Genomic DNA, 24,433 nt, shown 5'->3' with positions numbered 1-24,433 from the left:
TTATGGCACAGAGAATCACACTGTGTATTTCGTATACACGAATTTTGTCTATCCCAGATCGTAGAACAAAAGATGAAACAGTAAAGTATCCTCGACTCAATTTTTAGGCTTGTTAAAATATATTTAACAAAGCATCACGGACGAGAGCTATGCAATGATTGTATGACACATCTATAAAGTTCAGAAAATACACCATTTGTATACGTATATGATTTATTTCATTATACATTACTGTAATATCGAGAACATCGATACACTTATCAAATCTTGAGAAATAAAAGAATGTCTAATGTCGTATTTCGAAAAAAATTTGGGAGTATTAATTGTCTCGAAAATAAGAGGAATTTTATATTAGAATTATAAGTTAATTTAATCACTAAAACAAATAAGATATTGCTGTAAAGATCCTGCTGAAATACTTAATTCGATTTCGAAATGAACACATTTTCTATTCCATTTTCTTTTCTTTTTTTTTTTTTTTTAATAATAGTTGGTTTCCATTTCAAAACTCAGATAATTCTCGTTTGTGACGTCATAACTCAGTTCAATGCACGTTCTTTTTGCATGCTGGCAAGCGAGATTTTATCCTCAATCGAGACCGTGTGCTTTAATGAATCTAATAGACTCACATTAAAAGTGATACTACGAATCTGTATTGTTATGCAATAGCTCTGTCACCAAAATAAGCAGGTAAGTACAAAATGACTTACCTTACCTAAGTATAAAATACTCACATAACCGAGTGACTCATACTACGTTTACGCGAGCGTTACTTCTGTAGTAACTTACCGATATATCACTCGTTTACGCGGAGTAAATTATCGTAAATTACTACAAAATCTCGTTTACGCGAAGGAATTATCGTAAGTTACTACAGAAGTAACGCTCGCGTAAACGTAGTATCAGATCACTTGAGTGTAAATGGAAAGCACCGATTAATTTTAGAAGTGGATTCGTTGACACTGATAAAAAATGTCAACCAACTTCTTAAACCTTTTTTTTTTTCTCAAAAATAGATTCAGTCACATTCAAATATAAATGCAAAAGTTTGTTTTCTTTTGAATGCTTTTAGACACGTTATTCCTGCAATTTGACTGAATTTGAACACGGAAAAAAATAAGTTGCTTCAACACTCGCAAATCGTCGCGTCGCGTAAACGAGTCGAGGCTCCCACAGACCGAACGCGTCAAGCGTCAAGCAGCGAGCAGCAACCCACGCGGCGAGGTGATATCAGCAGTGGCGTAGAAAATATCGTCTCGCTGATTGGTTACTGCTCGCTGCTTGACGCTTGACGCGTTCGGTCTGTGGGAGCCTTCACGGTCGGTCTCGCTCCGCGTGTACTTGGCGTGAGACACTACCGTGTCTCTTGATTAAAACGTCGACATCACGGGCTGCCACAAGCATAAATAGTTAATTCTCAATTGGATATTATTGGACCAAATGTTTAAATTATTAAAACAATTATCTGGTATTTTTTGTTCATCAATATTGATGGTGCATTAATAAATATCTCAATAACACTGATGCTGTTGATACATCATTTTTTTCCGTGAACAAAATTGTAGCTATACTCAGAAGTGCAGTTACAATATTTTTTATCGGTGCCGTTAAAAACATTCCTTACTCCTCCATGCAATTAAACTATGCATTAAAAAAAAACTAATATAGAAATGTATATCTTATATGTATGTCTTATAAATCTCTTTACATTATAAAGTCTGAAATCGGAAGAAATAATGTATAAATGTAACTTTGGTATACAAAAAGTGAAACTAAAATTCCTACTATTGGATCATGGTAACTAACATAATAGATCAGTTTTCTTTGCTTGAACGTAGCATCGCGTCCAAAAAATGAAAGAAAAAGATTCCGAAATCAATGATTACACCAACATACAGAGATAACATGGAATGGCTCTCTTAGGAATAAGTACTGATATCACATCAAATCGCGGAAAATTTATTATCGATAATTCGATAATAATGCGATAGAACCCTGTGTAATCTCAAGTTACTGCAGTCGTATTGAATATCATATTCAATCACGATATTATATGAAAAATAAATTATTCTTAGATATATAATTCATTTCAATATTACAACGCGGAGACTTGAAAATTGTCCGAGAAGTCAGGGCGCTAAAATAGCTGTCGATAGATACCAATTACATTCCAGTTTCGTGCTTATTTAACTTCTTTTCTAAATAATGTTTCATATTAATGTTAATGTAAAAAAAATTACTTTTTTATCATAAAGTATTATTTCATAGCCGTTATTTTTCAAGAGTAATAAAAGTACTATTACACTTGGTTTTTTTCTTTTAGAGTTCCAACCCCTCCGAGATCTCAATCATCGTGAAAATAAAACTTCGCTCCTGTAAGTAATCTGACATAAATGTAATAAAAGAAAAGTAAAAAGATAATACGTACAAAACTGGAAAAAAAATGAAATAGTATAACACTACCAAATGCGAGATTACAAAAAGTACAACGTGTTTTGTAGTTGAGAGTTCGGCGCCCGGTGAATGAACTTACTCACCAGAAACGCCAGCTTGTGAGCATAGTGGCAGGGTGCCGGTACTCTAACGGTGTTTGAACAATTGTAATACATATGGGTCAGTTTGTACGTCATACGTTGTATCTTGTCGGGGTCTAAGCCGAGGGTGTCGTAAATGACATTGTACGCGGTAGGCGTTACCGTGCCCTGTCGCACCTTCTGCGATACGATGAAGAAATCGTACTTGATCGGGCTTGTAATGACGTCGTCAACTATCGTGCCTGAAGCCGGATTATCGTTGTTGTAAAAGAATCGCGTGTTTAGCCGCTTCGTCACGATTATAAAAGCCATCTTGTATTTGTTCGGACCGCCGTACAACCCATCGAGCCTCTTCGTTATCTGTCCAACTTCACGGTCCATCACTTGCGCGATCTGACCCTCACCGACACCGTCGCGATAAATCACAATGTGCGACGGCAGAAATTTGTTCTGCGCGTAGTACATCTGTGCGGCCTTGCAGATGTTGTCACAGAGATCATTCGACAGTTCCTCACCGGTTTCGTGCGCGCTTACCGCGCTGAAGTACTTTGTCATCTGTTTATTCAGAGTAGCCACTGTAGCACCTGCAATAAAAAAAATCACAATTAACAAGGAGAAATTAACGAGAAGAGATTGACAAAATCGAGAGGATTCGATAATGAATTCTAGAGAACGCATTTATATTTTATGCGTTTAAAAAAAAGATTGTATCTCATAGCGAATTCGAGCGAACTGGTGCACATTTGAGTGCGCACTAAGGCTTGTTTATAATCTATTCTTATATTTAAAGTTGCTTAAATACACATTTAAAAATTTTTCAGCAAAAAAAAAATCTGTAATATCTATATGGATGCTGTACAAATAATTTTATAGAGTAAGTATTTAAGATGATCTGTAAATATAACAATTGATTAAGAACAAGCCTTAGTGCGCACTCAGTGTGCACTAGTGCAAGCGCCCGAATTCGCTACTTTCCACGTTTTTCCTCTAAGATATAATTGATCCAAAATAAATTAAGAAACCTTGTATCGCAACGTTAAAATATGGCGACAAAAATCGACAGTTAATTTAGGAAAATTTGAAGATTAATTAAAAAAGCTATAATTACATTAGAGATGTGCGAATCAAAGATTTTTTATGTCGAGTCAAATTGAATCAAATTTTATTTCCTCTTTCGAATTCGAATCGAATCGACAAGATTTTATTCGAATCGATATATGTTGGAATATAATTTTTAATTAATAATATAATTATTATTAGGTTAAATTTTAATACATAGATAATAAAATATTAATTTTTTTTTGAAAATTTTTTCAAATTTTTTTTAGGCAATTTTCCAAAATAAAAAAAATCGCATTGGAAAAATCTGAAAAAATTTTCAAAAATTTTGTGTTATATAAAAAAATGTTCAAGCAACAGCCTACAGTGACTGACGTCCGCTTCTAATTTTTTTCAATATTTTTTTCAAAAAAAGCTCGAAAAAGTTCAAAAAAATTAGAAGCGAACGCCGGCCCACTTTGGATCAAGGACAAATTTATAAAAAAAAAAAATTTTTTTTTTAAATATCGAGTGCATTTTAGAATTGGAACAATAACGTAAAAAATCGCCGACCAAATCCGAGAGGTCGAGGGTCAAACCCAGGTCGTTTTGGCATGAAATGCGCCATATAATAAAAAATAAAATAATATAGTTCATTTTGTTTTCAGTACTCGTAGCTTACTATTTTTTACGCATATTCACTAACAATTTGATAGAGTCACAAAACATGTCAAAAATTAAAAATATACTTTTTGATTGCTATTTAGCCACTCTGTGAGCGGTTTTATAATACTGAATGCATTCTCTCTCTCTCTCTCTCTCTCTCTCTCTCTCTCTCTCTCTCTCTCTCTCTCCCTCCCTCCCTCCCCCCCTCCCTCTCTCTCTCTCTCTCTCTCTCTCTCTCTCCCCCCCCCTCTCTCTCTCTCTCTCTCTCTCTCTCTCTCTCTCTCTGAATGTATCTATTAACATGATCGTATTTGCTTATTAACGGAGAATTGATTTTGTAAATTTGACAATATGTATGATTCTTATTCGAATCATCTAGATTCGAAATTTTCGAATAGTTCGCATATATCTAAATATTACATGTTGCAATTTCACGTTACTCTGTTTTGTGTGAGATTGTAAACTTCAAGAATTCTAATACTCACCGAAATCTTTGTTTTTCACTGCTGTGTCGTGACAAACGTCGAATCCAATCATCATCATCCCTTCCAACGGAATTTCTACGAACCACGGTGCCCCGCCTAATTTACAGTTCATCTGTATCGCTATTTTTGTGGCGATAGACGTGACATTCTTATGTGACATCGTCCTCGACATGCAGACCTGCGATGGCACAGGCCGGTCCACACAGCACTTCTTCTTGATCGCCGAGTAGCGATCGCTGCGATTGTTCGATACTACGCAAAACACCATTTGTGGTACCCGCTTGCTTAGAATTTGTTCCAGCTTCTCGCTATACGAGCCTGGTCTATCATCGGTGATAGTTTCTGTTGTCGGCAATTTCACATCAAATGATATTCCTGCTGCTACTTTCATTACAAGGGATATGAAATTCTGAAATAAAATATCATCAATTAAAATAAGAACTCAATATTTGATCAATATGCATTTTAATAAGAGTTTGCAATATCATTTATAATATTCAAAACATTGATTGACAAAAAATCATTTTTTCAAAATTATTTTTTTTAGTTACACGTAACTAAAAGAAAGAATTTATTATTTATAATAACTATTTATAATAAACAAATATATAAATACTATTATTAATAAATTTATATATAAATTAAAATTTATCTATATATTTAATATAATTTTTGTAGCGGTGTGTGTATATTCAGTCTTGAGATTCAGCAATACCTTGGCAATTTTCTCATCTCTTTGCGTAACTACGAAAACCCAATTATGTAATACTGGAGCAATTACGCATTTCTTATTCTGCATAGTTCTCGTCCAATCGCCATTATCGGCATTGGCAACTATATTTCCGCCAAAGAAGAGTCTCTCAGCAGCTAACTCGCGCGCGGGAATATCAAGCAGCCTGTTATCTAGCTGCAGGTTCCATTGGGCTAACTCTTGCCTAATAGCAGGTACTTCATGAAGTCTTTTATTAAAACTCAATAATCTTTTCATACGATTTCTAGGATCGATACGCGTCTCTTCACCCAAACTCTTCATGAGTCTGAAATTTTCCCTCATGTCGTCAGTTAAACCTGCAAATCACAATATTATCACAATATAAAGATCAAATAGGCAAAAGATATACTTATGAAGAGTTAATAACTTCATAAATATCATCAAAAAAGGCAACATTTTTTCACTGTTAAATTCGAAGACAATGAAAAAATTAACGAGGAAGAAATAAGGATAAATTGAAAAGTTGCCAATAAAACAATAGTATAACGTACCTGTTGCACGACATAATTCGGGTACTAAATAAACGAGGTTCTGGGCCGGATCTGCAGCTTGTCGATCTCTCGTTTTGGATCTCGACACAAGCATTGGCTGTTTAAGATTTCTAATCCTGATACCGTATCTCGTGTTATAATAATCTACGTATGTTATTTTGTCGCCTTTAAACTCAAATTCGTCGCTAGGAGTAGTCAAAAAATTTACGTCTTCAATACGGTATGTATTGTTGTTATAATCAGTGAGAACTACCGTATTGATCACAGCTTTAGCGAAATTTTCCTGCAAACACAGATACACATACATGTTTAATTTATTTTCACGGCGTAATCGAGAAAACATGAAAATACACTTATTACAAATAATTATAATAAAATTAAAAGCAAAATAGATACAAGGTATCTATACAGAGTATTTGATTATCGTACCATCTCTCGTGACTCTCGTACGTAAGTAGAGTTAAACTGAATAAAAAAACCCTTTTTTTTACCTGCTTTGCGAGTTTCTTAATAATTAATGAAGATCCACAAATCAATGTTCACGCGATTCGGCGAGAAGAGACAGCCTCACGTGACGATTGCAGTTTTTACGCACGTGCAAGTTATTACAAGGCTTTGGAAAAAACGTGCGTCTAGCAAATAATGCATGGCTGTCTATTGACGCTGAATCGTGTGAATGCACACTTATTCGCTAATTTTTATTAATTAATTCCTCATTAATTATCGTTCAATTCGCTCTACCTGTTCACGAGAGGAGATACGATAATTATCAGTACACCTTGTATATTGATAAATTTCATTTGAAGCTCTTGTTTCCTTACTGCAGAGATATGTTGAATTTGTGTAGTAGAAAAAACTGACACGATTACTCGTTTGTAATTCAAGTATGGCTACAATGTAGAAACTACAATGTTTACATGCTCTTGTAATGTAAGCCTTTCTTGACAGAAAATATGAGTTATTTTCACAAACATTCTAGCAAAAATCTAAGCGATTCTAAGAGAAAATATAACTTACTTTGTATTTTTGATTGTCAACCCTATAACACTGATTTAGGACGTCTAGCATTGTTTCCAATCGCATAACTTTACTCGTTATCTCGACACACATTAAGATATCTCGTTCATGTTGACGAATAGATGATACGTATCCTGGCCACAATTCCAATTTAAATTCCGGCAAGTGAATCTGTATTTACACGACGAAACAATTATTTCATGAGCATCGAGTTTTTTCTGACCAACAATGCATTTGTAAATGTACTTACCTTGTTCGCAGGATCGAAATAATTGCGACCGACTAATTTTAGATTTAGTTGCTCGTAACATTTTCTCATGATTATGTTAAAGAACTGGATATAATGAGCATCTCCTACCAGCATATCACCAACAAGACGTACGGTAATCGTTACAGGCTGGTTATTTGATTGTCTGATTGAGGTAAATACCATTCGCTAAAATATTTCAATTATATTTGAAAACACATACGCTTGAGAAGATACATAAACGACATCCAAGAGATGCATACTGCATCATACGAAGCTATACATTTACTACTTACATCGGACATTCGGTGACTTGTGTACAGTAGAGTGCCGTCAAAAATATATGCACCGAGAGTCTGTTGATGCACTTTGAGCAAAGCTTTACGCACACCTGTGTGATCTTCTTCGGGCGCAAAATCGACGTGATATTGATAAAGGGCCCAATCAGTCTCCTTCAGTAATTTGAAATAATTCACTTGGAGCACTTTGCGAACGCCAGATACACCTGAGAAATATCAAAATTGTAAGAAAATTTAATTTTATTAAGACAAAATAAAAATTATGTACGTAATACATATAATATAACATCCATCCATCCAACGATACTACAGTTCAAGATGGACGCGGACCTTCTTAAAGTTTTGAGGTTTTGAGACAAGATTTGTTTTCTGGCAGTAGATTAACCTACTTCCCAACCTCCAATCTGGAGGGTCGGTCCTCTCTTCAGAAAGGTTCTCACCAAGATACTCTCGGTGAGTTGACATCACCTTCCAAGAGGTGGCGATCGAATAAAAACCGATGATTTTAGTTGAATTTGAACTCGGATCTTTGATTCATTAGAGCAACGCACATTCTCTGCGCCACGATCGCTACTCATAACAATACATGCAACATATATATTTATATACGTAATATATATTTAAATACTGATATCAAATATAGAATGCTCTAGAAAGTTATATCGAGAAATAATGTTGGAAAATTTGTGGACATGGAAGATATAAAATTTAAAAGAAAGACTAAAAACGAAAACAAAAACAAAATAATATTCTACAAATAATAAATACACAATAAGATATTTAAAAACATACGGAAGACACAAAGTAAATTTACTTTACAGTTTGTTAAATTAATAAATTAAGATTATCAATTCATTAAACTACTATTATTGCTCACCTTTTTTGTTATCTACGTGGCTCGGCTTTGTAATTATATCTGCGGCTAAGATTCTTTTCCCGCGGGCTGAACCTCGTCCAACTGACGCAACTACAGCACCGGCACCAGCCGCAACATCTCCACTGCCACTGGCTACGCAAAAAAGAATTGTGGTTTTATATCTAAAAAAAAAAACATGTCTACAACAGTATAAATTTCTAAAGTATTTCGATTATAAAAATGTAAAGCCACAAAAAAATCTAAAATACAGTGTCATACAAAGCGCGTATACTTATATCATTTATATGGTACCATCAAATATTTATGCATCGGTGTTAGCCTCATAGTAATATGAGAAAAAGTATGACCAAAAATCTCATTTATAATATAATTTTATGCTTAAAAAAAAAAAGGTATTAAAAAAGTATGTAAAAGTCTTCTACACAAAACGCAACACAATACGTATAATACAAAATATTCGTATTGTGTTGTGTTTTGTGTAGAATAAATCTGAAGTAATAAAATATACCAGTAGATTGTATTCCAAGTCGCTCCACGCCTCTCCCTATCTGTGCAACCGTTGCGCCATCGCCTTTCTCACCAACGCGTTGAGCACTTAAACCGCGTCCTGTGCTCTGACAGAAAATAAAGAAATAATAATTGTTATCATAGATATTAAGTTGCGTTTAAAGCATTATACAGAAACGTACATAAAATTAAATTAATCCTCCGTGTGCAAACGCGAGTCAACGGCATCCGAGCCAAAATATCTGTTCGTAACTGTAAAACTTGCAAGCCTGCCAGAAAATATTAAATAAACCATGTTCGTCAAAGTGACTATAAAATCGTCAACTACAATGCAGACAGATGTTTTGTGAATGTTTCCCAATTTTTTAAAAATATTTTAAGGTAGGGAAAAATAGCGTCAAACATGACTGACTCACGTATGCACCAGGAAGATATAAAAAAAACATGCATATGGAAAGTTAATATACAAGCACAATACCAACTTTTTACAAATGTAATCAGTATATTAATACAGTGTAGCTTATATCATATAAAATACAAAATTTTAATAGCAAACTAATAAAACATTGATACAAGCAATACTTTTGTTAAAATCTAAAAGTGCGAATATAATAGGTGATTTCAGTAACTGACTAAGTTATAGCTCTTTTGTAAATCAAGATTGATCAAGATACAAAAAAAGTGATAGAAAAAATCTCACTGTTTAGAGTAAGATCTATCATTTTAAATATATATATTAATATATCGATATATTTCATATTGATATATGGATATATTCTTTCACACAATGTATACTTGCAAGATGCAACTGCACTTTTTTAGAAAAATGGAATCATAGCCCAGTCCAGTTAGAATCACCCTATATAAACTTTCAGAAAAAGTGCATTTAACTGCAAATATTTTATACTCACTACTAAACTTGGTTGAAGATCTATGTAGTGTCTTGTTTTGCACAAAGACAAAAAAAAAACGATTCATATATTCAAAACAATTATTAATATTAAACCAATCTAACAAGTATTTGCAAATGTCACTAATGTGAATCATGGAATAAACTAGAAGACATTTTATAAGATTGTAATATCTTTCTTTGTCAGTAATGCTTGTACAACTTATGCTCGTGCGATAGAATCTTTCTTTAGAAAATGTAACATTTATACATGTAACGTGAACAGCAAACATTTTTAAGGATGCATGTTTTCGTATATAATTATAATAAAAAATTGCTTAATTATTTTGAACATCTATTAACCCTTCGCGGAGGCCAGTTACTCATTTGTCTTTTTTTGTTTAGAGCACAAAAGAGCTCTTCTTGGGATTCCGATCGCCGTCATTCCACGAATTCCTCGATTAAGAGGAGGATTTCCCGTTTAAGAAGAGTTTTCTAAGGGAAAGGTTTTTCATTTAAGAGAAAAATTCAGAAAAAAAATAATAAAAGAGTATATAGGTTTTACGTTAAATAATTAAGACCTCACGGTTTGGTATCAGTTTGAGACAACAGATTTGCGATGATAAAATTAGTTTCCAAATTTTAAAAACTCCCCTTGCAAAAGATGTATGTACAGTCTAAACAGAACAGAGTCAAGGCATGAGTCAGGAGTGACCGGCGTCTGCCTCCGGAGGGTTAAACGTACGTTATACAACATAATTCACCTTATTATTAGACTTGCATAAAGATTGCATACAAAATAAAATGATAAACAAGTTAATATTCCATTTCTTCAATATAAATTCACTTGTAGTCACACTTTCAAGTCAAATTCTCATGTCATTGTACGTTAATATATCGTAATAACATATATATATTGTTAACTTATACCGCTTGTTGGGTTCCTGGTCTGCGAACAGCTCCACTGGTCGATGGAACTTGAGCATGTGGAAGATGTGGCTCCTGAGGCGTAGAACCTGCCGGCTTTTGCGTAGCTCGCCCACGGCTCGCTCTTCCTTTCCCTCCTCCCCTTTGAGACATTTTTGCCTAAATGACCAAAACGCTGGAAAAATTAATAAATAATGTCGATAAAAAGAGATAACCGAGAAAATAGAAAATGTGTTCAATCTTTGATAATTCGAGAAATTAAAAAAAAAAAAAAAAAAAAAAAATCTCTGAACTGACTACAACCCTTCTCGCAAACCATTTTCATATTTTATATATTTAATAGCAATATGTAAAACGCACCTTATATATTTACAGATAAAGCATACGTTAATATAAAACACATGTTAATATAAAGTATATATTAATATATAATACGTACTTTACTTATTAATATATGTATTAACATATAGTATGTACCTTATTTATTGATGTATGTATTAATGTATAATACGTACTTCTTTTATTAAAAAATATATGTATTAATATATAATAGATACTTTAATTTATTTATTGATGTATTAAATGTGTAATATATAACTTTTTTTTATCAATATATGTATTTAATGTATTAATACACACACAATATGTCAATTTTATATTAATATATAAAATAAACATATATATTATATATTGATATATAGAGTATTAGAATGTAACATGTATTATAAATATTGAATTCCCGCCGAGATCGATATAACACACCAATATCACAATACGTAACAGAAAATTTTTTACTAAATTATTGTTATTGCGCCGAACGTTGAACACCGCTTTCAATTTTAGGATTGCAATTATCAGCAATTCCGTATTTTTTTTTCCTGTTATACTTCACCGGGTGTTCACTTTGAAAAGTACAGGCGTCGCCAATCGCGCTCAAAGGTCACGTAGCACAGGCCGTTTCCTTTATAACAATAGAGGTTATGCGAGCATCGTTTCGAACCAGTTTGGACATGTTTTGTAAGTAACAGGGCGGCACAAAGGCCGATAGCGTAAGCACAACAAGCCTGAAAAAAATGATGACTCCAGCAGGAAAGACTTGTACATTTGTAAAGTCACATTGCGGCGAGATAAAAAAAATCGCAGTACGCAAAAGTTAATTTTTCACATACATTACATAAAATAGAAGGACCATTATTGGTGCATCATAAAAAAAAATAATAATAATGCACAGAATCTGGCATCCACCGTGAGAGATCACAAAATCCAGTGTCATTCGTCGTCCATGTTTTTCAAGAGTGTCGATCGACTGATTACGGGACAGAAAAAAAGTACTCGAGCCTCCCCCCCTCCTCAGAAATTATCTATCTCGTTCGGAAATCCTCTATACGTTCATTTTTCTTATAATGTAGATTAACTTCTAGAATTCAATCTACTTTTTTTTTTTTTCAATTTTTAGAATAAGAAATTTTTATTCCAAGATTATCCAATTCTTAGATTTGGGAAAAGATAAAAAGTGGATTAAAACCGATATTATTCCACCTTTGGCTGCGGTCCACTTGACGCTACAAATGCTTCGAAGCATTTCTCTTCTCTTTTCTTTCAATGAAGAAAGAAGGAGGAGAAGAAGAACGCTCCAAAGCATTTGCAGCGTCAAGTGGACCGCAGCCTTTGTCGATCATTAGATGTATAAAACGAGAATGTATAGAATATAAGCAAATAGCGCTAGTGGCCCGGTTCACATCGATCTCTTGATGCGCGTATCAAATACCATAATTAAGCCGATCAGCCAATAATTAGCTAGTTAATTTCCAGTTAATTAATAAAACCAAACTAATTTACTAGTTATTTACTATTTAATCGTAGTCCCCCTCCCATCGTGCACTTTCGTGTCCCACGCGTTTCTAACGTCGTTTCTTCTGGAAAACCAACGGCCGGGTGGGACAATCCCCCCACCCCCTTAAAAAAAAAAAGATGTTACAGCAGGGAACGTCAGGTAGAAATTTCAGAGCCAAGGTTCATTTTACTCTCGAAACGGCGAGCAGTCAAAATCTCGTTGATTAAATGGCGTAAAAAAACGTTGGAGGGATTAAGGCCTTCACACACGTATCGACGGAAGACGTAAGACGTAAATCGTAAGGAAATCCACCAATCGTAGGTTGCGATCCACTTGACGCTACAAATACTTTGGAGCGTTCTCTTCTCCTTCTTTCCTCATTGAAAGAAAAGAGAAGATGAACGCTTCGAAGCATTTGTAGCGTCAAATGGACCGCACAGCCCAAGTCGATTATTCCCCCCTTTAAGAGGGAAGAAGAGGGGAATAGTCGACTCTGATTAGTGGATTTCCTTACGCGATTTAAGTCTTGCGTCTTCCGTCGATTCGTGTGTCCGGGGCTTTAATCTATATTCTATAATCTATAATCTATATTCCATCTATACATTGTTGGTAGAATTGGACCCCAGTAATCGATCGATACGCCTCGAAAAATTCACGCCACGGATGTAGGAATATCTCCTACATCCATGATTCACGCGAACAAATGAAGCCCCCCCCAGGCCCGCGATGCCCTCTATGCCTGTCGTAGACTTTTTCTTCCTCTTGGGATCTCGAGACCGAGAATCCAGGGAATCGGTCTGTCGGAATTCGTTGCCCCGCGACGACACCGCGAACATACGGCAATCATTTTTTTTTTTTTTCTCATGAAGGTCGAAGGTCGGAGTGTTCGGACGCCTCCCGGGCACGGGGCATTGTCGATTTATTTATCCGCAGAAATTTCCCATCGACCCTTCCGGGCCATTTTCCCTCGTCCGTAACGGTACACCCGGCCATAAAAACGGAGTTTTTACGACCGAAAAAAAGAAAGAAGATGAACCATTCCTTCGAAATTTTTCTCCGATCAACTGCTTCTCTCTTTCCCGCGCGATCAGCAGCGATAAGTACTTCTGCGAATGCGAGAGCGATGTAAACGTACGTAACGCAGCTGAATAAAGAATGACAAACGAACACGACCACGTGGCACAAACAAACAAAAAATTAGAGAGATGATAGCGGGAAACCGCGCTTCCGCAGATCTCCGATAAGAATGTTTCACAGCGACGACTTACGACGCTTTTCCTGGAATCGTAGCTGGTTCAAAAGACGCCGGTACTTACGTTCTTCCCCTTGGATCGCGCTGTATCATAAATCTCTTCTCGAACTCACACCCCGCCCCCTGGCTCTTTCTTCGCGTAACACGAGATCCCCCTTGTAACACGACACGAGTCAAACGTGAGTGTATCTCGCGAAGCTAATCGCAGAGCACTTAATAATTTTCCCACGCTGTTTTAACCGTCCTACGATGGAACCGTAGACTCAGCGTTATCGTTTTCACTCGAACAAAAGCTGTACAATGGTCGAGAATGAAAGGTATACTTGCCTCGATTCGTCGACGGGAATTTTCGAGCGAAACGTGATAATCGTCACGTTTGTCTCGAGATAACTTCTAATTACGTCGAATTGGATCACGTCGCACGCGGTAAACTTTCATTCAGACCGTTGGCGAAAGAAAACCGCACGGAAGGCTGCATTCCGATATCCACTGTCAGTACTGCAAATCGGTATTTTACGTCACGTATACTACAGATTTTCAGTACTGAAAGTTGCTGACAGTGAAGATCGGAATGCAGCCATATATATATATATACACACACATATTCTTTACCTGTTGAATAGCCTCCTCTCTTCGTGCAGCTTTAACTCCCAAACTCCCTCGCTTCACGATTCTTCTTCTTCTTCTTCTTCTTCAAATGGCTTTCCCGATCCAGATAACGTCGCCCCACGATGATTACCCTCGATTTCGATCCTAGTAAGCCTAGTACAGCCTAGTAGTGGCTCTACCAGCGAGCAGTCGAGCACCATCCGAGATCCGAGGAGTGCGCCCGGCACGGCACAGTCGCGCTGCAATCTACGTCATCTACGATTCTACGACGGGATTTCATTCTGATTGGCGCTATTTCGCAGTCACGTGACCGGCGTAGCTAATGGGCACGACGAACGTCGATGCGAGACACGTGACTTTCGAAAGCGCGGGCTCGGGCCGCGTGATGGTGCGACTGCGAAGGGCCGTGCGCCTGCGGGATGCGGGATGCGGGATGGCGATAAATTCGAGCTCGTCGAACGCGGCACCCGACGAAATGAGGTCCCTGAGAAAAACGGCGCGATAATTCGACGATATTGGGAGCTTTCCAGCAAGCGACACAAGCCGACACAAACGTCGTTCTATCTTTCTTTTTTGGCACGGAGTAACAAAGACAAAACGATACCTGTGTCGAGTGTCGAGTGTCGACTTGTGTCGCTTGCTGGAAAGCTCCCATTGGGCCGGTATCACAGTCTCCGATTAACGTGATTCTCCCTAGATTCTCCGATTAAACTCACTCTTCGTCTCTTTCTAGGGAGATAGTTAGAAAGAGATGCAGAGTGAGTTTAATCGGAGAATCACGTTAATCGGAGACTGTGAGACCGGCCCTTTGTCTGGATTGACGAGAGAGAGAGAGAGAGAGAGAGAGAGAGAGAGAGAGAGAGAGAGAGAGAGAGAGAGAGAGAGAGAGAGAGAGAGAGAACGATGATAAGTCCAAAAATGGCGGTTGAAAAGAGAAGACAGCCAATAGAAAGTACTTGGGTGATCGGCATATCAGAGTTCTTGTATTTTACACGTTCTATCGTTAGGTACATCTCGTTCTTTAAAAGTGAAATTTCATGGGCAGTGAAAAGCAGCAGCAGATCGTACTGATTGGCTACAAAATAGAGAAGTTCTAAAAACTCGAGAACTTCTCTATTTTTTGTAGCCAATCAGTACGATCTGCTGCTGCTTTTCACTGCCCATGAAATTTCACCTTAAACGTGAATCTCTTTTCCGTTATACGTAAACCGCGGCAATTGTCCGCTCGGGAGAGATATTTTCGCCGTGTGACCTCTTCTTGGGTTTTCTCCCGCGGGAATCAAGATTGATTTTAACGGATCGACCGACGCGGGACGAGGAGCGTGGAGCCGTTTCGCGATCGAGCTACCGGCGGCCACGGGCCACCGCGCCGTTTCGACGCTCTGGCCTCTGTTTTTGCGGCAAATCGGGCAGTCATCCCCGGTGCACGTGTGATCGGCGAACGACGCGCTGGAAAGTGGAAAGTGGAAAGCGCCGGGGGAGCGTGTCGCGTGGTGACTATGACGCCAACGTCGCGCGAGTTCGTCGTTGATTTGCTAAATGAAAATTCGGCGGAGACGGCGTCGGCGACCGCGATGACCGAGGACCGCGAGAACGCGTCCGACGCGCGTCCTAACCCTCCGACCGCAACGCTGTACTATGCCGTGTATATGGAACACAGGGACCCGTCAGATGGGAAAGGTAAGGCTTTAATCAAGCGTCCTTTCGCTCGTTATAATTAGAAGTATAGCGTTCTCTCTCGCGCTCGAGAGAGTCTGCTTTCGACAACGTTGATTCAATTGAGGGGCAGGGGGGGAGGAGATGCAGTTGCGAAATGTTGGGACAAAGCTATTTTTTTTTCTCATCTCTCTCTCACTGAGTAAACATATTTAAATTTAAAACTTTTTTTGTATAATTTTGATTTTGATCGTTGATTTTTTTTTAGCGAGTTCTTTCGATTATGATTTGTGAAGTCTGTCTTTTTGCAACCGTGATCGCTCGTGACTTCTGATAAAATTTATAACTTTTTTAAACCGAACAATCACGTCCGTTCATCTCAGTTTCGAAAAAAAAATCAAAAGTATAAGTGTAATTATTGTGAAATAATAAGAATTGCTGGGATAATTTTCAAGAGACAGAGAGATAAAGAATATGATTTTACGAGAGAACTTCAAAGGTTGCTGTTTGGTGTTATAAAAAAATTATATAATAGTCTTTTTGCTTATTCCAAATTAGTATTGTTTGTATGGACTTGTTTTTGTTGACATTTTATCATTTTATGTATGTGTGTGTGTAATATATATAATTTAGTTTATATGATTTTAGTATTTTTGTATTTTTGGTACAAGTTTTTAAGTAACAAGATATCCAAGATAAACTCGGAAGAAATATTGGGAATAATATCTGTATAATTTGGAAACTTTTTGACATTTGCGTGCTTTATTTACTCTAATTCACGCAGGAATTATGTGATCTCTTTTTTAGGTATTTCGATATATCCAAAAGCCATTTTACACAGCTCAAAATATACAGGAAACAATCTGTTTTTCAAATTTTATCATATTTTGGTTAATTTCAAATACACTTTCTCTCTTAATCTATTGGTATTCTATCTTTGGGCTGAATAATCATATAATAATACAATGCTCTTTTTTTCTTTATACGTGGAAAATTGTCTGTCACTGATTAAGTTGTCAATCTTACAAAGAAATTTTATGGTAGAAGCTTGTACAATTTTGAGAATTTTGTACGACAACGTAGAACCACTCTCTAAATCTACTTTACCATATAGAAAATCTTCGTAGTTGTTGAAATTAAGAAGGGTTAACATAACATAAAATGATATTTGTATAAGTAATTCTCTATAAGATTAATATAGCGATACCGGTAACATATTATATCAAAAAGTAAACTTGTACTATTTGTACATTATTCAACCCTAATTACTATTATTATTATTATTATTAATATTATTACGATTATTTTTTACAGAAACTCTTCACGTTTATGAAGACAAGGAAGCTGCCTTAAAAGTGCATAAGACAGATAAGACTAGCCGTTATAACATTTTTAAGAATTATTCCGATGCTGAAGCATTCGCGAGGACTGGATCCAAACAGCCTTCTTGCAATCATCCTGTGACAGTTGCCGCGGTGCAAGAACAGTCGAGTAATTTTAAGGCACCAACCACGCAGGAACTTATAGCTTTCAAAAGATTAGTCGAAAATGGGGACTTGGAGGCTGTGGAGAATATCGTATGGAAAAATCCGAGATATCTAATCAGCAGTGGAGATACGCCTGAAATTTTGCAGGTAAATATATAATTTACAATTATATTTCTCTAAACTTTATCTCATTTGTCGCAGTATATATAATTGCAAAGAGTAAATATCTTTATTTACATAAGTTTAATATTTATAGAAATTATTATTTTTTTACGTGTGATCGGTATTTCTGCTGATTTACATGTATTATTATTATTATTATGTTAACGAAATTGTAATATAAATAATTATACAATAATAAAATACGTATCTGCCAAATTTACATAATTTATAATTATTTATAATTTTATATTAGAATTACTGCATAATTATGCAGTAAATGTTTTATATTTTCTTATAGAAAATTATATTATATTTTTAGATGGGCTCTCGATATAATGCTTTACATGTAGCGGCGAAAAAGAACAAGCCGAAAATGTGCGAATTTATATTGAATACTGTTGGGGATCCCAAATTTATGCAGTGGCATTTTGGGGAAAAAAAATGTGAAACTTACTTAAATCCTGCGGAGATTATACGGGATTTATATTTAAATACACCGGACAAAGGACTCAACGAGACCCCGTTACACTTTGCTGTTAAATTTGGTTTTAAGGATGTTGTTCGGGTTCTTGTCTCATATTCTCAATGTAGTAAAACTTCGAAAAACAAATATGACCAGCGGCCTATAGATGTAAGGGAACAAATTCTTTATTTAACATTTTGTACTATATATATATATATATATATATATATATATATATATAATATCTCACGATTTTAGTTAATATGCAGCAGAAAGTGTCAAAATGATGAAGCTCTAAAGCATGAGATACGTATGCTACTGGAAGATCAATTCTATGTACCTGTGTTAAGAACAGAAGGCAATGCATGTCCACCTGTTATCGGAGAACCATTCTCGCCGATTAATCCACTTGTAAGTACATGTGTATTAATCCACTTGAAATATATGTGTTTATATGAGCAAAATCTTGAAAGAAGCGTAGATATTAGTTTTATAAAAAGTGGGATGTACTTTTACTGTTTATAGAATTTGAATAGAGATCCTATGAGTCCTCGTGTAGAAGTAAGGGCGTTTGCCGGTCCAATGACTAAGACACAAGCGATAGAATTTCGAAGAAAGTGGAAAACGCCACCACGTATGACTCCTAAAAAAGGACAGGGCGATGCACCCGGTATTATGAATAGCCCTATTATGAATAGCCCTAGTATAGCTCTGAGGCTGCAAGACACAGAAAAAGGGTTGGAACGTGTTGGAAGGTATGCAGATATTAAATCCAAAATTTATTACTGCATCCTTAGTGATAATACTAATATACTTGCCATATGTGCGTGCGTGTGTTAAATATTAAATATTCAGAAATATAAGTCGCAATTTTTTTACAACAATTTATTGTAGTTAATTGTTATATTATTCAATGATAGATTATCAAACGATAGATGACTTTCTTTATAGTATCTTATTATATCTTATTTATTTAAATCATAATAAAAAATAATCCGGTTTCTTCTTTGATGTTTGACATTTTTCTAGAGATCTTGCCGAGGAATGTCAAGTGCCTTGGAAGGAATATTGGCTATTCTTAAAAGATTTCGTTGATTTTCGGAGTGACGATGGATTGAAGAAGCTCGAAAAATATTTGGAACAAAGATTCAAAGATGATGAGCAATTATTTTACTCGACGGTATAAAAACGTATCAAATAATACGTCTTTAGTGTTTACGTTAGTCAATTCTTCTAATGTTTCTATTTTTTTTCTTAGAGAAACCTGATTAATGACGCATATGCGCCAGCGAGTTGCGAAGATGAACCAGTAAGTTGCCAACAGACGCCAAAAGAAATGGATGCCATTAACGATATACAATACTTATGTGATAAATTATACTTGTGCTCATTAACTACCGAAATTGATAATGTTGAAGAAGATACAGGTATTGCGTGTTTAGCTCCCCTTACATCTCACAAAGGAATAAATAATATCTTTTCCCTCCTCTATGTGAAATTATGATATCCTATAATTGTTAATTACGATTTTATTATAATCAAATTAGCGTTAACTATTTATCTTTTATCTTGCAGACAGCTTAGAATTTTTTACACCTCCATCCTCGCCAGAACTTATTCAAGACGATTTCGATAACGACATGCAGGTTGCAGAAGAAGGAGGTCCTCAAACATTTATTGAAGGGTAAATAAATTTCTTTTATTATTTTTTTATGCAACGGCGAACAGTACTGATGATATATCACATGCTAATAATTTATTAAAGCAATATTTTATATCATTATTGAATGTTAATGCTTTTAGGTCTTCACCAACAAAATTAGATTATGCTGTTTACAATGCACTTTCATCTGTGATTTGTCCCGATACGTATCCTTATATTTACCGTTGGCGACACGATATGCAGCTGGCTATAAAACGTGATCCATGCAGGTACATAATATTGTAGCTTTAAACATTAAATTTGTTTTTACGAACCTATTGTTAGTAATGATGTCTCAGCTTTGTGAAGATGCATAATTCTCCATTTTTTTTTTTACAGATTTAACCTGAAATCCCTCAGGAAAAAACTATTTATAGATAATTAGATATATATATAACAATAAAGATAGTTATATTGTCAATCTGAGCTGCCAAACTTTGGATTAACGATTGAACTGTTTCTTATAGATTATATCCTATGACAAAGAAAAAAGTTAAGTTCCCCCGAAGCTTACTAATTAATGTTGACCTCAAAAAGTTTTAAGCTATGTTAATATCGCATAAAATGTATAAACTTTTTTGCACAATGTTGTTGGACAAGCATCTTGGATAATTTTAAATGTATTCGAGATAAGATAAGAGAGGGATATATTTTGAGACGTGTTTTTACAAGACTTGTAACTAGAGGGCCCTCGTGCTCAAACTTTTGAAATCATTAGTGTGTACTTCTTTTTATTGCTCACCGTTTATAGTTACAATAAATGCTCATTATTGGAAAATACATTCGCCGATTTCCGTGTGTCTCGTCTCCATCATATCTCACGCAAATATATATTACTCATGTACTTCATAATGTATTTATTATCAATAACTTTTATTATATATATATAATAATAATATTATTTATTTCTTATTTAATAGAACATTTATGAATTTTGTTAATATCGTCGCGATCACGATGTGCATTATATATATTTTTTAAATCTTTTTTTTCGTTTATTTACCATAACTCATATTCTCAAAGTCTAATTGCGAGGATAACGTCTTCAATTTAATCAAGCGTTAATGGGAGTGGGCGGTGTCTGTTTTAATTGCAAAATGATCGAACGCATCCGGGAAACGTCCTTGGAAGTGCGGGACGATTTTGGATTGAATTCGCAAAGCTTGGCGATGCGCTCCCACTCGGTGCCTGGTTCAACCTCATCTGCCTCTGCGACGAATTGCTTCTCTGCGTTCCTATTCGTAAAAAAAATGTGTATTAAACCAATTCCAAAGCACACATTGTATATCAGTTAGTAATGTGAAAGAAATGAGGAATTAAGTGACATGTAGATTTCATTAATGTCTATCAGAGTCTTGAGAAAAAAGTAGAAATAAATTTGTATTGTTCTTAAATTATTATGTGACATGAACGCGTAGCTATTAGACTCGATGTCAGAGTCAATCGTGGTGTTTTATAACATTCATGTTGTGCTTATGCATAAGCAAGTAGTGCTTAATTAACACGTTCTATTCTTTCTTTCAGTTTATGGAAATGGTTTTTATAAAACGATTGAGAGGATTGACAATTCATCATTGATAACATTCAAAGATTAATAAATGCATTTACGCCTTTCAAATCAGTCATTTTAGGCATATTATAAAGTAAAGACGATGTTGAGAATAATTTTATTATATGCAATGCCGTTTAGTGCAGTCTCAAGGTAACTCGTTAAGAAGCAACATCGTGATAATTGAAAGAGCGAAAAAAAAGGAAGAGAATGAAAACTGCGCCTTTATATCCTTGATTCACGTTCTAAGCAAATACAATCTCGGCGTTTCCAAAGCAAATCGTGTTACAATGCATGAATGTTATAATGCATGGTCTCATGCGGATAAAGATATATTTTTTTAACTTACTTGGCTGACTCCCTAAGAAGCGAAATAGAAACAACATATAATTATATACATGTTAAAAACTTCAAAAGTTTATACATAACATAATACTGGACTAATTTATCCGTATTAATTGTACTTGTACATCAAATGACGTGATGAACTTAGTCCAAAATATTTATTATATCTCTCAACAATATTTCACGTTTCCGATATATATTACTCCATCCCTTCCTCTTTTTAAATACATAAATATTGTATTATTGTTAGGTACAAGCCTTGTTAAATAAAATTCAATAGACGGTCATAAAAGATTCTAATTAGCAATCACAATTTAATGTTCATTTTTTTTTTTTTTTACGGGATAGAGATATACGAGAGAAGAAAGAGGATAAAAGATCAGTAAAATTACCTGTTGGTAGTCTTCGTTTTATTAATGGCTTCTGCATGATGCTTATACCATTCTTCTAACTCTTTCTTTGCAGCTTCTTTCCATTCCTCCTTCTTTTTCTCCTCCTCTGCGTCTAAAAAAAATTTTGCACCCTTGTCCATACTATTCTTAACAAATGTATCACATTTCAGCGATAAAACTGACTACTTACCTTTCTCTTCAAGACGCGCCTTCTGTTCCTCCCTCCACTTTTTAATCTTTTCAGGTTCCTCCTTAACTGGCGGTGGAGGTGCTGGTTCTATGTGCATAAAAATGTACAAAATAACAATTGATTCTTTTCAAGATGGAGATGGAGATCTCAAAATAATTATCTGAAAATGATCTCATACCTGACGCTGCCGGTGGTGCCGACGCTTCTCCAGGCTGCCCGATGGTATCTACAATTTCGAAGCTGCCTTCAGCATCGCCTCCTGGTCCAACTTTTAGATTTCCAAATTTTCCAGACAGTTCATCTACGACATATTGTCTGCGTTTACGATATTTGCACGCATACGATACAGATAAACAATATGTGATTACAACTTATGAAACATTTTCTTATTTATATATCAATTCCTATTTACCTTCGTTTTGACCTGCCGCAGCTGCAGCCAGAGTTACCGCCATCGGTGTAATGTCGTCTTCTAAACCAGCCAACTGATCCTGCTCCCTCGCCAGGAACTCTGCTGCTGGATCCACATCAGGTTCGTTGACAAAATTGTCACCAAATGCATCCATTGTCTGAAAAAAGATTGAAAGGATATATTCTGATAAGCATATGCGTATCATTTATTGAAAACAGATCGGCTCTCCAAACTGTTGTTTTGTTGTTGTTTAACAATATGTTACTAAATTAGGATAATTGCAACTATGGGTCTATTATTTCTATTGCTGAACTGGCTTCGCTAGTTCCAGAGAGTTCATCTTTTCCCTTCCAATGTGGAGTGAAAAAGATAAACTCTGTGAACTAGTGCAGCCAGTTCAGCAATGGAAAACCGACTCCACACAGCTCGAAAAAAGGAGATTGAACGTCAGTGACATTTGACATTTGAGGTTAATTAAACAAATCTGTCGCTAATCTAAATAGAATCGGTCTTACCGTTTATCTGTTCGAGACGAGATGATCAGACAGAAACTTTTTTCACTCGCGGTAACTTGCTCGTGCAGATTCTCGTCCGAGAGACTACGAAATATGCGACTCCTCGCTAGCCAAGGGAAACACCTCCAACGGTCTAACCACCTCCAAGCACCAGATCACAGATCGTCTATACGCTACTAGATACTAGATCGCTAACTTCGTCAAAAGAGTTGAGGCTTATATATCCGGATTTCCAGCTTCGGCCATGACACTGACCAACAAAATGGTTGCAACAGCTGTTGCGTGCGATAGACCATAGACCATATATTTATTGAATTTATTCGTACGGATTTTCGTACGTGTATGTACGCTTTTTTATTTCTCATGATCTCTACTTTACAGAAAATTGTATCAGCCATGATTTTGTACGTATCGTAAAGTACTATCGAGTTTAGTATTAGCAGAGAGAGGTTTCTCTCTGGTATTAGCATATTAGCTATCAAAAAGAAAATTTTCGTAGTATATGTCCGTACCACACGGCACCTTTCCCGAAATTTTTGTACACGTTGAACTGACACGTTGAACATTCGCACTTCGCAAGAATGCCTAGTTATTTTCCTGTCGACAATTTATTAACAAAGTTATTTCTATTATCTATATAGGAAGAAAAAAACAAAGAGTACAGAAAGGAGAAGCGAAAGGATAAAAAAAGAAAGATTGAGGAGCTGGACGCAGGACCTTCCGACGAGATGGCCGTCATTATGGGATTCTCTAATAGCTTTGGCTTGAAAAAGAAGTGACAATTTAGATTTTGAGAAATGAATTTTTATTTTATATATAATAGGTACTTTGAAAATATATAAATTTTAGTTTTAGACACTCTTGGAGTATGAATTTTAATTTTACATACACTCTATAAGCTTATATGTTCACAACAATGACAACTGTCAGATTAATAATTGGAAATAAATTTGATTCAATTTCTTTCCGAAACAAAAAGATAGTTTTCGGTATATTTTACATGTTCATTCTCTATGTGAGTGTTGTTTTATTGAAACATATTTTCATTTTAATATATTTTGCAAGAATTTTTCTTGTATATTTTCTCGCTGATGTCACAATATCTGAGATAATATC

The 24,433-nt window shown here is 35.6% G+C and overlaps 3 protein-coding genes across 21 annotated transcripts; 1 reads left to right on the top strand and 2 right to left on the bottom strand.

The window, feature by feature from the left end:
* Positions 1-443: 443 nt before the first annotated feature.
* LOC143893488 (piwi-like protein Siwi) lies at positions 444-14,676 on the bottom strand. Of its 17 annotated transcripts, none has more exons than XM_077398963.1 (13): positions 11,919-12,077; positions 11,545-11,813; positions 10,753-10,924; positions 9,845-9,875; positions 8,935-9,040; positions 8,427-8,558; positions 7,547-7,755; positions 7,254-7,439; positions 7,004-7,174; positions 5,987-6,269; positions 5,439-5,791; positions 4,724-5,132; positions 444-3,118 (listed from the first exon to the last, which is right to left on the bottom strand). In XM_077398963.1, exons 3-13 carry the CDS (start codon positions 10,806-10,808, stop codon positions 2,475-2,477), a joined length of 2,580 nt encoding a protein of 859 aa, XP_077255089.1. In that variant the 5' UTR covers positions 10,809-10,924; positions 11,545-11,813; positions 11,919-12,077; the 3' UTR covers positions 444-2,474. The 17 variants fall into 17 exon arrangements, with proteins under 17 accessions (XP_077255089.1, XP_077255090.1, XP_077255092.1 ...); XM_077398964.1 differs by having other exon boundaries at positions 11,642-11,813; XM_077398966.1 differs by having other exon boundaries at positions 11,653-11,813.
* An 879-nt stretch (positions 14,677-15,555) lies between these two features.
* Ankle2 (ankyrin repeat and LEM domain-containing protein 2) lies at positions 15,556-20,799 on the top strand. Of its 2 annotated transcripts, XM_077398972.1 has the most exons (10): positions 15,558-16,124; positions 17,415-17,734; positions 18,069-18,380; positions 18,471-18,623; positions 18,738-18,967; positions 19,242-19,392; positions 19,471-19,639; positions 19,788-19,896; positions 20,016-20,144; positions 20,254-20,799. In XM_077398972.1, the coding sequence occupies exons 1-10, from the start codon at positions 15,944-15,946 to the stop codon at positions 20,297-20,299; spliced, it is 1,800 nt and encodes a 599-aa protein (XP_077255098.1). In that variant the 5' UTR covers positions 15,558-15,943; the 3' UTR covers positions 20,300-20,799. The 2 variants fall into 2 exon arrangements, with proteins under 2 accessions (XP_077255099.1, XP_077255098.1); XM_077398973.1 differs by lacking the exons at positions 20,016-20,144; positions 20,254-20,799 and having other exon boundaries at positions 15,556-16,124; positions 19,792-19,896.
* An 88-nt stretch (positions 20,800-20,887) lies between these two features.
* On the bottom strand, positions 20,888-23,500 carry Clc (clathrin light chain). Of its 2 annotated transcripts, XM_077398975.1 has the most exons (7): positions 23,318-23,500; positions 22,803-22,959; positions 22,569-22,691; positions 22,391-22,477; positions 22,201-22,312; positions 21,813-21,824; positions 20,888-21,149 (listed from the first exon to the last, which is right to left on the bottom strand). In XM_077398975.1, the coding sequence occupies exons 2-7, from the start codon at positions 22,954-22,956 to the stop codon at positions 20,969-20,971; spliced, it is 669 nt and encodes a 222-aa protein (XP_077255101.1). In that variant the 5' UTR covers positions 22,957-22,959; positions 23,318-23,500; the 3' UTR covers positions 20,888-20,968. The 2 variants fall into 2 exon arrangements, with proteins under 2 accessions (XP_077255101.1, XP_077255102.1); XM_077398976.1 differs by lacking the exon at positions 21,813-21,824 and having other exon boundaries at positions 23,318-23,498.
* Positions 23,501-24,433: the final 933 nt, after the last annotated feature.

This window comes from Temnothorax americanus, unplaced genomic scaffold (genome assembly GCF_048541705.1).
Source record: "Temnothorax americanus isolate GAGA-0224 unplaced genomic scaffold, ASM4854170v1 Scaffold12, whole genome shotgun sequence".
NCBI lineage: Eukaryota > Metazoa > Arthropoda > Insecta > Hymenoptera > Formicidae > Temnothorax > Temnothorax americanus.
This window is presented reverse-complemented; position numbering and strand designations above follow the sequence as displayed.